The 16691-nt window shown below is 44.9% G+C and overlaps 1 protein-coding gene across 1 annotated transcript in view; it reads left to right on the top strand.

The window, feature by feature from the left end:
• The first annotated feature begins 5890 nt into the window (after positions 1-5890).
• Positions 5891-16691, top strand: part of UPF2 (UPF2 regulator of nonsense mediated mRNA decay) — a 68091-nt gene continuing 57290 nt past the window's right edge. The window contains exons 1-3 of the mRNA XM_055710666.1: positions 5891-6045; positions 11435-11814; positions 14912-15691. Of these exons, the coding sequence (XP_055566641.1) occupies positions 11453-11814; positions 14912-15691 (1142 nt within the window). The 5' untranslated portion in view covers positions 5891-6045; positions 11435-11452. The remainder of the gene's footprint in view (positions 6046-11434; positions 11815-14911; positions 15692-16691) is intronic.

Raw genomic sequence — 16691 nt, 5'->3', positions numbered from 1 at the left:
CCCGCCGCCACCACCGCCCCCCAGCCGGGCGGAGCCGCCGCTTCTCGCCCCGCGCCCCCAGAGGGGGCCGGCCCGGGCGGCGGGGGGGCGGCTGCGCCGGTGCCCCCCGTGGCTTCGACCGCCCACACTGCTTGTTTGATCCTTTCCGCGGCTGCAGAAATGTGTGCCAGTGCCCTGGTATTTCCCATTAAAAGGCTGCCTCACCCTCCGGTGAAAGTCAAAGCTTCACCCTGTGCCTACGGCGTGCTGGGCTGTGCTTGGGCTGAGGGCGGCATGGTAACCTCACCATCTCCGCAAAACCCACCAAAAAAGGCCGTGAGGAAGAAAGTTGGAACAAAACCGAAAAGCTTTGCTTTTCAGGTGCTGCGAACCGTTTCGAAACACAAGGAGGATGAGGAAGGTCAGGAGCCGCCAGCATGGCCTGGCGCTGCTTGACCAACTGGGCTGCCTGCCGTGTGGGGCTGGCGAGGGGCTGGCGAGGGGCTGGGGGCTGCTGCCTGGCAGGCCCCGCACCCTCTCACAGGCGATGCATGGGCTGGGGGGGCAGACGGGGGGCGGCTGCACACTGGCAGGAGGGCTGGGGCCAGGGGGTGGCTGTCAGCAGGGTGAAGCCTGCTTGGAGGCTGGTGAGGAGCGGTGTACCCTGGGGGTCAACACTGGGTCCAGTTGTGTTCAGCATCTTCACCAATGATCGGGATGATGGGGCACAGAGGGAGTTTGCCCATGAAACAAAAGCGTGAGGAGTGGCTGATCCATGACGGGGATTCTGCTATCCAGGGAGACCTCAGCAGGTTGGAGAAACAGGCCGACAGCCGTACTGTGCAGTTCAGCAAGGACAAGTGCAAAGTCCTGCACCTGTGTTTTGCTGATTGACTGGCTGCCAAGCAAAAATGAATTCCAAATCAAATATAAGAATAAATGCAGTTTAATATATTAGGATACAATAAAGAAAAATAGCATGCAATATGATAAAAGGAAACTACTAGTTATGTACAATATGATAAAGAAGCAACAGCAGCAAAGCACCAATTTGTAACTGCAAAGCATTACCGAGACTAAGAAAAGGAGACATGATGAATTCTCACCTTAACACCGCCCAGGCCCACCCTTCAGCTGGGAGCCCCGTTGCAGCTGGCACCAGGAGTCTCTTGGTAACTGGGAGAATTTCTACGTGGTGCATCCACCCGTAGGTGAGGCTTCTGGCCCAATCCTGGAGCTTGCAAGCCTTCATAGTTGGTGAAAAACAAAACCAGTTTATATACCTAGTGTATGTAAACTTTTAAGTTTAGGCTAATTGCAGGCGTGCACTATCTGATGATTCATAAGGCTCACACATGCCAGGGATGTTGGCCAGACCCCCAAGCGTGGTGGCGTTACCACCATGACGCAGCTGCACACAGTATTTATTGTCTGGATGGTCCTGCTCACATCTTGCCGGTTGAGGGGGCTCAGGACAAACCCCAGCTGCTCATTAAAGCTGTCCTTGAGCTCCCTGAGCTCCCTGTCCAAGTTAAGCGATCCCTAATTAAAGGCAAACACTTCTTCATAAGCAGTAATCAATGTAGTAACTTTTCACTTCACCTTGGGGAGGTACAACCCCACGCACCAGCACATGCTGGGGGCCACCCAGCTAGCAAGCAGCTTGGCAGAGAAGGGCCTGGAGCTCCTGGCAGGCACCAAGCTGAACATGAGCCAGCAATCGTACCTTTGCAGCAAAGGTAGCAAATGATATCCTGGGCTGCATTCACTAAAGTACTGCCAGCAGGCCCCCTCTGCTCAGCGCTGGTAAGGCCACAGCTGGCTTCACCTGTGTAGAGTTTTTGGCTCAGTACAAGACAAACATGGACATAGGGGAGAAAGTCCAATGAAGGGCCATGGAGATGATGAAGGGACTGGAACATCTCACATGTGAGGAAGGGCTAAGAGAACTGGGACCCTTCAGCCTGGAGAAGAGAAGGCTTGGGGGTATTTTATCAGTGTACATAAATGGTTGAAGGGAGGATACAAAGAGGAGAACAAGTTGTGCCCACTGGCAGGACCAGAGGCAATGGGCACAAACTGAAACACTGGAGCTTCGCTCTGAACATTAGGAAACGCTCTGTCCCTGCAAGGGTGACTGAGCACTGGCACAGGTCACCCAGGGAGGTTGTAGAGTCTCCATCCTTGGAGATACTCAAAAGCTGTCAGGACAGCCCTGGGCAGCTGGCTGCAGGTCGCCCTGCTTGAGCAGGGGGGTTGGACCAGATGATCTCCAGGGGTCCCTTCCAATGTCAGCCGTTCTGTCATTCAGTAAACTTTGTGTGAATGCAGCTGGCCAGTTGCCTTTCCACAGGTTTGGTTGTGCTCATGAATCTACTTTGTATATTGCCTTCACAACAGGGAACTCAAAGAGTATTTTTTTCCTTCACATCAAACCACGGTTATATGCTTTTGGAACAGGTGGAACTGCATTTTGCAACTGAATCAGTTATGACACCACAGCTGGACACAGATTTTAAGATATTCACAGTTCTTGCAGAGGGACCACTTGCGTTCCTTGAGTTCATATGGCTGGGTTTATGCAGATTTAGAAAAGCCAATTTGGGAGAAAAATAAAACTTTAAATGTTTTAAATAAAACCTTTAATGCTGCAAAGAAAGCAAAAGGATGCAGCTATAGAAGGACAGTTGACATATGCCAACAGAGTAAAGTGTAGTGGAAATATGGCTTTGGATATTGTTTTTTTCAATGTATATCAGAACAAAGAAACCTTGAAAATAATGTTGCAACGTTACATGATTTCCTGGCGTTGACAGTAGAGAGGCAAAAAAGGTTGATATAGTTAAATATTTCTTTCTGTGCTTGGGAAAAAAGACAAAAGTTGCAGACAGATTGCATGATGATGAAATACTTTTCCACAGTTCTAAAGTAAATATCAGTCAAATAGCATAAATAAATAAATAGCACTGTGGCTTTGCTTTAAAGCAGATAGAGACTTTGTTGAGTATTTCCCAACTAGCACTGATAGGAATGGGTTTGAACAGTAAATTTTTTCCCCAAGTTAAAAAGGACTAAAGGAGATGATTCCATCACACAATGTGGATCTTGGAGAAGTAATGGCATATTTGTATATATGGGTTCACTTACCAGTTTAATGAAGTCTAAGCATGTATTTATGGAATATATATTTCATCAAGTTAACTCGTTGGGCATTTTCTGTGATTCAAAATTCAGTTAATAAAGATTTGAAGTGCTCTGCAGACTTTTGCCAGTGTAATCATCTTGCGTAGGACATGATTAGACGTGGCAAAAGCCTTGCTGTAACTATATCTAGGTCAACAGAAGATTTTGTTGACTTTGGTTCATGTCTAAATCTGAGAAAGTGGTGCCTGTGCCAGCAGAAACACCACTGCTAAGGGCATATGTTCTAGCTTTGCAAGGAGCCTCTCCTGGCCTGACCCTTCTGGCACAGAGAGCCTGCCCTAGAGGACTCCTGTGTGAGGCTGATTCATAGTACCTGATATTCTGGATAAGAAAACCAGAAATGCTTGAAAATCAGGGTTGTATATATACTAAATAGTATGCAATTGACTACCTAGCAGATCTAAACTTGCAATATTTTAAACAGAAAATCATCAGCTGAGAGTATTTCTAAAGGGATTATAGTCCTTGCCACTTCAGCAGCTATATCAACCTGAAAAAACTGCCCACAAATTAAGTCCTGTCAAAATTTATCAGCTGGAGGTACATGGTGAAGAGAGGTTAACTTGGATCTGAGTGTCAAGATGGACTGGGCATAAGCAAATGCAATTTATTTTAACAGGATGAGACGCAAGCTTGTATACCTTGAAAGAGTATAGGCATTAAAACATAGCTCCTTTCCAGGAAATAGTGGCTATGAATTACCTCTGAAAATCATAGGACTGAAACAGATGGGTCTAAAAAAGTGATGTGAATATCAGCTCACTTGGCAAGAAAGATTATCTTCTGGATTTGGCTACAAGGAAATACTGAGGACACCTACAGATTCTACATTAGGTCAGTATTTGGCACGACTGTGATTCCTCTCTGAATACTGTGTCCACGTTTGGTGGCAGTTAATTGAGGAAACATATTGAAAAAGCTGGGAATAAGAGCTTCAGGAATTACAAAAAGTGAAAGATATGTTTTATATCTGAGGCTCAGGAAATGAGATCTACCTGGTTTTCTTTTTGGCAAGTTAGTAGGAAAACTTGATCAGTATGTACACCGATGAAACAGGTACTTTACAAGGAAAAGCCTTCTGAGCTATCGAAGGTAAAACAAGATTTACTTGCATGGTCTTTACAGAACAGAGTTCTGACACAGGTGTACTGCGTGGGAGTGTGGTATAAATACAGAAGGAACTTGTTTCCTTTCAAAATTTTGATAGTGCATTTTAGTCATGTTAGAAAAGGCAGCAATATCATGCTTCAAAAGAAAACAAGCCAACATTTCTTGATGGAATGCCACTGAAACTGATACATCAGCCTAACATAATGCTGAGTCCGCCTTTTCAAAACAGACTCAAAAAGGAATAATTCAAAGGCATCCTTTAACAGGCTGTGGGATTGGTGCCTTTGGAAAATAAAGTGCCAACACTTAGCCTGGAGTTAGCCTCCCCATTTAACTTCTTTTTTTCCACATTTAGCACATGGATCTTCTCTCTAGTGAATCAAGCTTAATCAACCTGGTAACTCCAGATATTTTGGCAAGTAAATGAAATCTTTGTGTAGTAGGGACACTGGAATGATCTGTGTAAATAATAAGCATGACTTTGCCCTTTCAAACTCAGAGATTTTTAGATGTGTCTGTGATTAATTTAAACAGGGAGGAGAGGTCTTTCCTGAAAAAAACCCACCTGTCTAGTCCTGTACTGGTGGGTAGAGTACACCTAAACCTCTACATCAGTGAACAGTCTTAAATTTGGACTGACTCTTGCCTCTGAATAAAAAGGTGGCTTTAACAGCTGAATAATCTCGTTATGCACATCCAGGCCTGCCGGCTGGCACTGTCAGGCATTTCTGGGTGCTTAGGTGTGGAGCGGTGTAAACATTGTCCCATACTCAAGAAAAATGGATCCGGATTCAAAATGAGGATTAAATAGCAGATTATCATCTGGAATTCTGGGTTGTGCCAGCTTTTTCCAGCTTGAGCACCTCCAGAGCTGCCCAGCAGCTGACATGGAACTGGCACGCAGGTTGTGAGTGCCTCAAATCGGGGGGTTTTGTGCTGGCACGTTGACTGCTGCAAAGGGCCTCCGGACACCGGGTAGGCACAAGCGGCTGGCACACCGGACAGCCAGCAGGCCTCAGTGCAGGCACCAGCTTCAGGCTATGCAACACAGCCGACGACACTCATTAAATCGCTACTGATGTAGTAACTTGGTGTTACGCCAGAGTTATTCCCAGTGTTTTCTCACGGTGACAGCTGAGCCGCTCAGGCAGCGCCGCGCCCCGCAGCCACCCGTGCCCCGCAGCCGCGGCGCGGCCCCCTCAGGCAGGCCACCCTGAACATGACGACGAGCGCCATGCGACGTGACGGCTCACGGCCACCGACACGCCATCGCAGCGACAACACGCGGAGCAACAGGCCGAACAGTGCGCCGGGGCCCGCGGACACCCCACCCCGGGGCCAACCCCCCAGGCGCCGTACGGGCGCCCCCTCCCTCCGTTACTTCCGCCTCCGCCGCCTCCCGGTAACCCGAGCAGGGCCGCCCGCCGCCAGGACCCCGCCCGGGGCTGCCCTCAGCACCGCCTGATCCCGCCCGGCGGGAAGCGCCGCTGGCCGAGCCGGCTGCAGCCGCGACCACGGCGCGGTTAGGCGGCGCTACCTTTCCTGTCGCGGCCGGGCGGCGCGGGCGGGCGCGGCGGGCTCGGCCGGGGCGGTGCTGTCGGTCAGGCAGCGCGGCGGGCGCCCCGGCAAGGAACGAGGCGGGCGTCGTGAGGGGAGAAGAGCGAGGGGGCCTCGCGCGCCGGGAGGGGGCTGTGGCGGGCGGAGGAGTCGTCGCTCCGCGGGAGGCCGGGCCCATGTTCGCACCGGGCGGAGGTAGCGGAGCGGGGACGCCGGGCGGCTCGGAGGGCGGTGCCGGGCCGTGCCGTGTTGCGTGGGGAAGAGGGCCCGGGAGGCGGTGGGAGGGCGCGGGGGCCTGTCGGGGGCGGGGGCCGTGAGGCGGAGCGGGGCGAGGGTTCCTCAGGGCTGAGGGGTCCCGGGGCAGGGCGGGACGTGAAGGTGAAGGGGAGGGAGCGCTGGGGGGGGCAGGTGGCGGCTGTTCTCGGGCTTGCGGTGCGGGCGGGGGAGGCAGAGCCGGGGGCTGCCTGGCTCGCGGGAGGGCCTGCGCGCGCAGGTCGGCGTGTGAGGGGCGTCCTGGAGGGAGCGAGGGGGGAGGCTTGTTCGCTGAGGAGTCTTCTGCTCAGCGTGTATTTAGTGGCGTGTCTGTAGGCCTCTTCCCAGTGAAAAGCGTGTTCCTGCAGATGTGACAGCAAAACACTTTCTCCGGGACGTATGGAATCGAAAGTAAAACTGCCCGGCTGGTCAGGCAGGCCTGCCTCCCCTGCCGGGGCACAGGGGGGACTTCTCAGCACCGTGATTGCCTGGCTTGCTCAGTCTATCACCTTTCAAAAGTTGTGGTTAAGTTTACTTTCTTTTGATTCACCATGCTTTTTCTCTTATGTTCCTTTCCTCGCTTTAAGAGAGACCTTAATTGCGTTTCGATTCTTGAAACTTAATTTTCGAGGGGTGTGATTTGTAACAGTGGAAAAGTTTGTTCCTCTCTGAAGTTTTTTCACATGGTCAGGACTGGGATGTCTTACTTACATTCTTTCACCTCCCTTATCTCTTTTGTGATAGAGTAGCTGCATAAAGGAATGTTTATGTGATAAATTTCCAGCAGCAGTAAGAAAGTGTGAAAAAAATCTCTGTATGCTTTATTTAATAAAGCTGTATTCCTTCCCCCTCCCAACTAGTGTTTGTAAGGATCGAGGTTCTGGTTCATGGTAGTGCAGTCTGTGACAGTAGGCTGTTCTTACAGATTTGAGAGGGTTTAAGCGTATCAGGCCAGGGTGTTGCTGTTTATCCATATGTTCTGAATGGTGAATGAGTTAGTGATGCTGAATACCTTATATGAATCTTTGGTTTCCTTGAGAGTAAGTACATAGATTCTTGTTCTTAAATGTTGTCTGCATATTTCAAGACTTATTTCTTAAGTTTCTGAGCCTACAGTATCATGAGCTCAGTCCCATTGCTTTTTCAAATAGCAGGATTAGCATGAAAAAAAACTAAGTAGAAATTCAGGTACAATAAAAAATTTCTTAATTAGGAGTGAGTTAAGGTATGTCAAATAATAGAAAAAATTAAGGGAAATGGTTTTCTCCTGAAAAATAGCATCTGTAAGTGATGAAACGAAGAAGATAGAGTATTAAAGCTTCTAAATGTCACTACGGAAATGGACTGTCAAGAGTCCAGAAGCACATGGATGCTTGTCTTGTATCTGTCTTCTCTGTTCTTTCTGATTTTCAGTTGTGAGCACCGGTTCTTTTGATTTATTTGCTTATGAAGTTCATGTCATTATTGTGTCTTTTCATCGGTACATTCACATAAACATTAGGTATTAAATAGAATTTCTCTTAATGGTTAACTTTTTCTTACTGTTTTCTTGCCATTCTCTTAATCTGGACCAAAGTGTTTATCTTCAGCCTTATTTCCTGTGGAAATGAGAGCCAGGCTAGCCTGCTACCTGTCTCTTTCCATTTTTCTTTGCTTCCTGCAACTTTTGAACCTTTCAGCCAGTTTCAGTCAAATTAGGCAGATATTTTGAAGGTATAAACATTCTACAGGTCTTGGGAGAACAGGCAGCTGAGGAAAAGCAACAAGGGCTACATTACTGTTCTTGCTGAGGGAAGGGTGATAGCATATGCTCAGTGGACAGTTCTGTTCTGTCTGTGCTGTTGCTGGCACTCGCGCTGACCGCTGAATCAGTCTGTGTGTAGCTTGGAGGCAGCAACCGCACTGCCTGCCTCCTGCCATCAGTAGCTGTTAGGCATAAATGAGCTGGCAGTATGATCAGAAGTGTGAGATAAGCAGCTATGTACATAGCAGGTAGTAAGGAGTATTGTAAGATACGTGATACAGGACAGAAATCTATTGTAAAATAGGTTGTTGGGATTATTTTGGTAGTCAGTGTTCGTAGGGAAAAGTGGATAATGCTGCCTTGTGGCCAAGATGACAATGTATCCTATTATGTTCCATCCCTTTTCTTTTTATCCTATCTTCACTATTTTGCTTTTGTACAAGCCAAATGTCAGATATGTCTTTAAAACAGAAATCTGAGTTCCTAAATTTAATAAGGGTTTGAGAACTGTGATGATTTTTGTAAGCAACTGCATTAAAAGTTACATGTGTAGCTGCATATCTTGTTTTGTGGGTTTTTTTTTTTGTTTTACAAATCAATTGAATTGCCCTACTGACAACAGGTGGGGGACAAAGATAAAAGCCAGAGTATTGGAATTGTGACTTGCCTTTCCAGCATGTCTTTAATCAAGAAAACATTTTTTCCCAATGTTTTCCTTTTAAACTTGGCTCCCAAGTTGTTATCTTCTGGAATCTAAATTTCTTTTTAATGAATGTGTTACTCTGTTCTTTTTGTTTAATAGGCTTCTTGGTGAAAAACATTTTGATACAATTATTGGAGAGTCTTAACGCAATGTTCTAATGGACCTAATCTTAGTAGTAGGACATTATGGTGATGTTTAAATGCTAAAAGCTTCCCTTTCAAAACGCTTTTTTTAAAAATGGTGGGAGAGATGCTTTAGCTGTCTCAAAGTGATGGAATTTCCAATGTGCATTCATAGTGAGAAAAGATTAATAAATAGTTATGTTGAATTTGAAACGGGACTTGTAGAGGATTCGCATCCCTCAGATGAATGTGTGAGGAGCAGGTCCCACTTAACTGCCCTACAGGGCACAAAAATTAGTTTAGACCTCTAATATGAAGGGGTTTGGGGGCGATGCTTAGTTGTTTGGGTTTTGTTGATTTCCCCCTCTTGGTTAAGTACTCATTGCATAATAATGTTGTTTTAAGATGATGTAGATCAGTGTTTGTGAAATTTAAGGAGTTCAGATTATGTTGAACTGTGAAACCTTTTAGTTGTAGGCATGCGTTAGGGAGCCACATTTGCTAGTACTTGCTTAAGCAATGCCGATTTGATTGGTCTCACTTTTGTAAGTTGGTGTCAGAACAAAGATTTCTTCATTGGCGCTGTTGCCACTTGCTGCCAGAGAGGCCAAGCCCCAAATAGGTTCTCCATTGGGAAGCTGTCATTGCCCATTTCTGAATATACTGTGGACTTTTGTAAACAGTTTTTTCTTGAGAGGACCTGGACAAGCATATAAAAAACTGTAGCACAGTGTTCCTTATGGAATAGTATACAAGTCGTTTTATTGAGAGGTGGTGGGGGAAGGTGGAATACTTAATTAGAAACAGAGGTTTTCTTTAGCATGATGTCTTACTTATAAATATCTTTCAAAAATAGTTAAAAATAATACTAGAAGCACTCTACATTGGAATGCAAGTGTCTCATTATCCATGTGAATCTAGCATATTTTCATTGTCCAGTCTGAGTAAAATGTGAGAAAGGCAAAAGTAGGGGTGGTAATTGGGAATCAAACTGGTGTTACTAATAAAAAACTATTTAGGAGGTATCACTTGCAATGTGTCCCACCAGTCCTGCCTATGTATGTGCTTAAATGGAAGCACGTAAATATGTGAAAATTACTTTTTGTTTTAAGAAGTTAATTTAACCTGAAGTAAATAAGGCTTAGGTGATTCTAGGTGCCTCTTTCAGTCCTGTCCAGCCCTATCTGATCCTGGACATGAGTCAGCAGAATGCTTTGCATTGAGGCCAGCTGCATTCTAGACTGTAGTAACAAGTTACCCAGCTGGTTGAGGAAGGTGAGTCTTTCCCTCTGTTTAGTGCTTAGCAAAACAAATTTAGACACCACATCCAGCTGTGCAGTCTCAGTTCCAAGAACGGCATTGACATGCTGGAGCAAGTTCACTGGAGGGCCACCAAGGTCATTAGGGGCTGAAGGACGTATCTGAAGAGGGTCTGAGAGAACTGGGTTTCTTAATCTGTAAGAAGAGAGAGGAAAGTCTCGCTACTGCTTACAACAACCTAACGGGAGAGTTAAAGAGAAGATGGAGCTGGGTGGTTCTTCTCAAAGTTGTACAGGGATAAGATGAAAAGAAATAGACATAAAACGGGGCATAGCAAATTCCAGGGTGGCATTAGGAAAAGCTTTTTCACAGTGTGGTTATCCAGGCACTGGAACAGGGGCCCAGAGGGGACCGATGCATCTTTGTCCTTGGAGATACTCAAAACTTAGATAGCTAAGTCCCTGATCTGATTTGACCTTGTTTTGAGCAAGGGCTTGAACTAGGGGGCCTCCACAGTTTCCTTCCCATCCAAGCTATTCTGTGATTCTACCCTTGTTCACTATATGTTATCTTTTGTATCCTTAGTCAAATGAAACTAAAGCTTAGAGGGCTAGAAACCCCAAAGATGCTGAAGTTCCTATGAGTCTCCAGAATAGCATTGGTTGAGTAGAAAGAAATACAAATCGGAGCCATTGATAATGCTTGCTAATTGTTGTTTTTCTGTTACTTCCATTTGTTCTGCTGGCAGGGAGGTTTGTGTGTACATCTTAGCACAGCATGTTCTTCCAGCTGGTACTTGTGCTATGGGGAAGAGTGCTTGAGAAGACTGGGGAGAAATCTTCTCAAGCTGAGAAGGAGGGGGCAAGATGATGCCTTTGCACAATGAGGACAGTCAGGTATTGGAGCAAGTTGGCTGGAGAGGTTGTGCAGTCTGTATCCTTGGCAGTTTTAAAGACTGGAGCCTGGAGCTATCTTGTCTGACCCTCATAGCTGACCCTGCTTTGAACAGGAGATGGACGCACTTGAGGTCCTATCTATCTAGTTATCCTGTGATCCTAAGTAGAGGTTCTGGAAGAGGGAGTATGCTTAGGAGATGTGTGGAAAGATCAGTGAGGTGCAGGTGCATGCTGATGAATCAAATACTTATTTTAAAATTGGGAATACTTTGCTTTTGTCAGTCTTGGTTATTATTTTTTTCCAGATGGGCTTCAGTTTGTTAAAAAGTTTTGTATTCCTCTGGTTGTCAAAACTTCAAATGCTTTTACTTCACAAGTCTTGTTGAAGACAATTTTGCAGTATAATGCCATAACAAAATCATTAGATTTTACCTGTTGTTAGGTCCATTCCTTAGTTCAATAAAACTTACTTTAAAGCTGTATTTTATTCTGGCGAGACATTTGTGAGTTATCTTACTTGGTTAAGAACTAAGTGAGCATGGGTGGTCTGTGGAAATGGCTAATACATCAACAAGTTAAAAGTATTTATTTTCCTGTGATTCTCCAGACTTCCCTGGGTAACACAATGCCAGCTGAGAGGAAAAAGCCAGCAAATATGGATGAAAAAGAATCTACATTAAATAATAAAGAAAAAGAATTTAGTGAAAGGCGACCAGTAAGCACCAGGGAGAAGCCGAAAGAAGACGTCAAAGTTGGCATGAAGAGAGAGACTTTAAAGGTTCCAGAAGATAAAAAGAAAAAACTGGAAGAAGATAAAAGAAAAAAGGAAGACAAGGAGCGGAAGAAGAAAGAAGAGGATAAAGTAAAGGCAGAAGAAGAGCAAAAGAAGAAAGAAGAAGAAGAAAAAAAGAAACTTGAAGAGGAGGAGAGAAAGAAACAAGAGGAGGAAGAGAAAAAGAAACAAGAAGAAGCAGCTGCTCAACTGAAGTAAGTTGTCTTTTAAGGGCTTAATTGTGCCAAATGCTGTAGTCTTGCTGTCAGGATTGTGGGCAGAATTATAAAAGGTTAACTGTTTGAGTTACTTATGTAGTGTTTTACATGGCTAGCTGGGTATGCTTTGTAATGTATGCCTACGTAGTTTTGGGTTTTCACCTCTAACACCTGTTACTTTAGTCTCTAATATGGGGTTTTGATAGTATTTTCCATGTGATGACCATGTAATGCACAATTATGCTTGAATAAATGTTGTGGTTTAACCCCAGCGGGCAACTAAGCCCTTCACAGCTGCTCGCTCACTCCCTTCACAGTGCGATGGGGGGGAGAATCAGAAGAGTAGAAGTGAGAAAGCTTGCGGGTTGAGGTAAAGTCAGCAAAAGCCACGTCTTTAAGCAAAGCAAGGAATTCATTCACCACTTCCCATGGGCAGACAGGTGTTCAGCCATCTCCAGGAAAGCAGGGCTTCACCACATGTGATGGTTACCGGGGAAGACAAGCGCCATCACTCCGAATGTCTTCCCCTTTCTAATTCTTCCTCCAGCTTTATATGCTGAGCATGATGTCATATGGTACGGAATATCCCTTTGGTCAGTTGGGGCCAGCTGTCCTGGCTGTGTCCCCTCCCAAGTCCTTGTGCCCCCCAGCTGACTTGCTGGTGGGGTGGGATGAGGAGCAGAAAAGGCCTTGATGCTGTGTAAGCGCTGCCCAGCAATAAGGAAAGCACCACTGTGTTATCAGCGCGGTTTCCAACACAAATGTGAAACACAACCACATGCCAGCTCCTATGAAGAAAATTAACTCTACCCCAGCCCAAAACAGCACCTTCTCCTGCCCTTATTCCATACTATTTACATCATGCTAAGGTCACACTATCCATTAGAACATCATTAACCACCACCCCCTCTCCTGTCCTTTGATGTAATACATAGATGTCATTCCCTTAGTCTTTATATGACCCCTATAAAATGTCTACAAAAGTCCACAAAATGTCCATTGAGTCCATGACTTTGTGTTCCATCTGTTATGGTGGTCACTCAGGACAGGAGAGGTGGTGTGTTGCATGGAGGTGTTGGGCACCGAAGCCAGCTCAGGTCAGGTCACTGCTGCACTTGCACTGCTTCTTGTAAGACTTGTCCTCCACTAGTTTGGGTGGTTTCTGGTATAGTCATTTGTGTAACATGCAACTGAAATAATGGGTGAAAACAGTTTAAAAGTATTCCCATTACAGTCACCACCCCTGATCCATTTGGGCCAGTTTGTAGGATTTAACGTTGCAGTAAACTCCTCCCCGTGCTCCTAGCCTGGCTAGCAACAGGTAGTTTCTGCTATAGTAATTCCTCTAACATGCATCCCAAATCCTGGGTTACAATGATTTAAAGCTACAGTCTCCATCCCTGGTCCATGTGAACAAGACCATTGGGCTTTATGTTGCAGTGAACTCCTTTGCCTGTGCTCTGGTGTGGTCTTACCTACAGACTGCTGTCCCTTGTGGGTGTACCTGCTCCAAGTGGAGACTTACACCTGTGAGCCACGGTCTCTCCAAGGGTATGTCTGCTGCAGCATAGACTTACCCACATCCACAGATGCTTTGAGGTGCACCTGTTCCAGTGTGACATTCTCCATGGGCCACAGTCCCTTCAGAGGTGTACTGGCTGCACCGATATAACCATGGCTGCAGATGCTCTGAGATACATGTGCTCTGGTATGGACTTATCCACGACCACAGATGCTTCAGGGTGTCCTGCTCCTGTGTGGACTCATCCACAGGTCATGGTCCTTTTGACTTGAGTTCATACTGGAGTTCCAGCCTGTCCAGTACAGCAGCACCAAAACACTAGTGATGCCCTGGCCATCTGCCAGCCCAGGTGCATCGCCATTGCTGTTACCATAATGTTCACAGGCACAGGAGAGTGAGATGATAAGCAATACAGCACTACAACAAGCAGTGAAAGCAAAAATCAGCCACTAATGAGGACTAGACTAATATACAGTAAGGCAAGCAAGTGCCAGGCTCTGTCATGTGTAATGGTTACTTGGGAAGACAAACACCATCTCACCAAATATCTCCCTGCTTCTTCCTCCAGCTTTATACCGCTGAGCGTGGCATTGTATGGTCTGCAATATCCCTTTGGTCAGTTGGGGGGTCAGCTGTCCCACCTGTGTCCCCTCCCAACTTCTTGTGCACCCCCAGCCTGCTCACTGGTGGGGTCGTGTGAGAAGCAGAAAAGGCCTTGGCTCTGTGTCAGTGCTGCTCAGTGGTAATGAAAACACGCCTGCTACCAGCACTGTGTCCAGCAAAAATCCCAAACATGACCCCATACCAGCCTCTATGAAGAAAATTAAATTACCCTAGTCAAAGCGAGCAAAATGGAGAAGAGCAGTTTCTGTTAAGATAGAGGAGTGTTAGCGTCATAAAATTGGGAAAACAGGCTCTAGCAGACCACAGACCATAACAGGAGCAAATGTACTGTGAAGGATGGCTGTAGTCTCTTAGCATGTAAGCTGGCGGTTTAATGTGGTACTACCAAGACAGTGTTTCTTAGCATGTTATCAAAAGGTACTACAGTGTCGAAGATGGCATCTTTAGACCAATAAAGGCAAGATTTCAGACGTTCTTGTGTTTGAAATATGTCACTTCCTAAGACTCAGGCAATGTTATTGCCAGATTCTAGCTGGGACAGATGTATTTAACCTATTTAAAATTTTCTGTGTAATTTCAGTAGTCTGGGAATAAAAGATTTCCCTTAACTGTGTAATACAGTAACCTATTGAAAGGTGGTTGTCCTCTTCTGTAAGAATGTAATCTCTTCCTGGGGAGTAAATGGAGTTTTAGGTTTATATTTTTGAAGTCTGTTGGGATTAATATGTTCTGCATAGAAACATTTGATAAATTTCATTTTGTTACAAGTAGTACTTGCCTTTTGCAGCAAAAAGTTTAAACTGAGTTTATGAAGCAGATGCTTCAGCTTTCTATGATTAACTTGTTAGAACTACTGGAGGGTTTCCAACTATGATTTTTTTTTTTTTCTTTGAACTGTTAACCTGGTTAAAGTTCTGTAAGAAAATGACTAATTTTTATTTCTCTTAGGGAAAAAGAGGAAGCACATCAGCTCCATCAGGAGGCTTGGGAGCGCCATCAGGCAAGAAAAGAGCTTCGCAGCAAAAACCAGAATGCACCAGACAATCGCCCTGAGGAAAACTTCTTCAGCAGACTGGATTCTAGTCTGAAGAAGAACACAGCTTTTGTTAAGAAGTTAAAAACCATTACAGAGCAACAAAGGGACTCCTTGTCCCATGACTTTAATAGCCTGAATTTAAGCAAATACATTGCAGAAGCAGTAGCTTCTATAGTGGAAGCCAAACTGAAAATATCAGATGTGAACTGTGCTGTGCACTTGTGTTCTCTCTTTCACCAGCGCTATGCTGATTTTGCTCCTTCATTACTTCAGGCTTGGAAAAAACATTTCGAAGCAAGGAAGGAAGAGAAGACTCCCAACATTACCAAGTTAAGAACTGATTTGCGTTTCATTGCAGAATTGACAATAGTTGGGATTTTCACTGACAAGGAAGGTCTGTCTTTAATCTATGAGCAGCTTAAAAATATTATTAACGCTGATCGAGAATCCCACACCCATGTTTCTGTGGTTATCAGCTTTTGTCGGCACTGTGGAGACGACATTGCCGGTTTGGTACCAAGGAAAGTAAAAACTGTTGCAGAGAAGTTTAACCTGAGCTTTCCTCCTAGTGAGATCATTAGCCCAGAGAAACAACAGCCTTTCCAGAATTTGTTGAAGGAATACTTTACATCTTTGACCAAACACCTGAAAAGGGACCACAGGGAGCTACAAAATATTGAAAGACAAAACAGGTGACACTTGAATGTTGCTTTTTATTTATGGAGAAAAAAATAGTTTTATTTATGAAATGCCTAGATTTGTTGCAGTATTTATAAACAAAGCCTGTTGGTGATGTGTAGACGATAAGTATATTCTGCAATTTATGAAAAAAAAGTTTTAGATATTCTCTGAATATTTAAAAAGCAAAACCAAAACAGACTCTGCATATCTTTAAAGAAAACAGAGGTTTACCTTTTGCTTTAATTCTCTTAAATCTGTTACTTTGGTGATGCTCCCTTAGCAGCTTGAGAGTAATGCTGCCTTCCCAGCTGGTACTGTCCTTTTCCCTTTGGCACAATCTGATTTCTCCCTTTCCACCCACATGCACCTAATGGAGCATGTGCCACCATGGCTTTGGCTTGTTTACTTTTTTCTTTTAGCCTATCAGTATGGAGGAAAAATTAGGTTAGATTAACAAGGTATCCCTTACACTTTAATGTGGGCAAATTTTATATATTAAAATGTAGGAGGGTATAGACAATTTGATTCAAATCCTCTTAAATGTCTATATGAAGTACTAATATTGAAGGGTCTGGATATACACAGCATTGGAATCTGAATAATTTAATTTCTACCATGTTCACATTGTTTAGTAATTGTTTGCTTTTCTTCAGAGCATCCTGAGTTGTCATTATTGCAGACAGCCTAAACCCAGCTGCTGGTCTTAAAACGCAGTCATTTTAAAACCTTTTGGAAGCACTTCAGGCAGAGAGAAATGAATGTGTTATTGTGTGTAGGCACAGGTTTCGACTAGGAGGCTGAACATGCAGAGCCAAATGTATGCTTAGAATACATTAAATTTTGATGTTCGTAAACCAAGGCTTTCAACTTGGATCCATTGTGCTGGTGGTATTGTGCTGCAGTCCCACCAGGTCTTGGTCCGCTAGGCATTTTATTTCACAGGACTATAAACTGACTTTTGAACTACTGTTAACTTGCAGAAGTACCTTATTACTTTAAAGTGTGCTATTA

Source organism: Falco cherrug, chromosome 5 (genome assembly GCF_023634085.1).
Source record: "Falco cherrug isolate bFalChe1 chromosome 5, bFalChe1.pri, whole genome shotgun sequence".
NCBI classification, from domain to species: domain Eukaryota; kingdom Metazoa; phylum Chordata; class Aves; order Falconiformes; family Falconidae; genus Falco; species Falco cherrug.
Note: the sequence above shows the minus strand (reverse complement) of the source record. Positions and strands in the feature narration are given on the sequence as shown.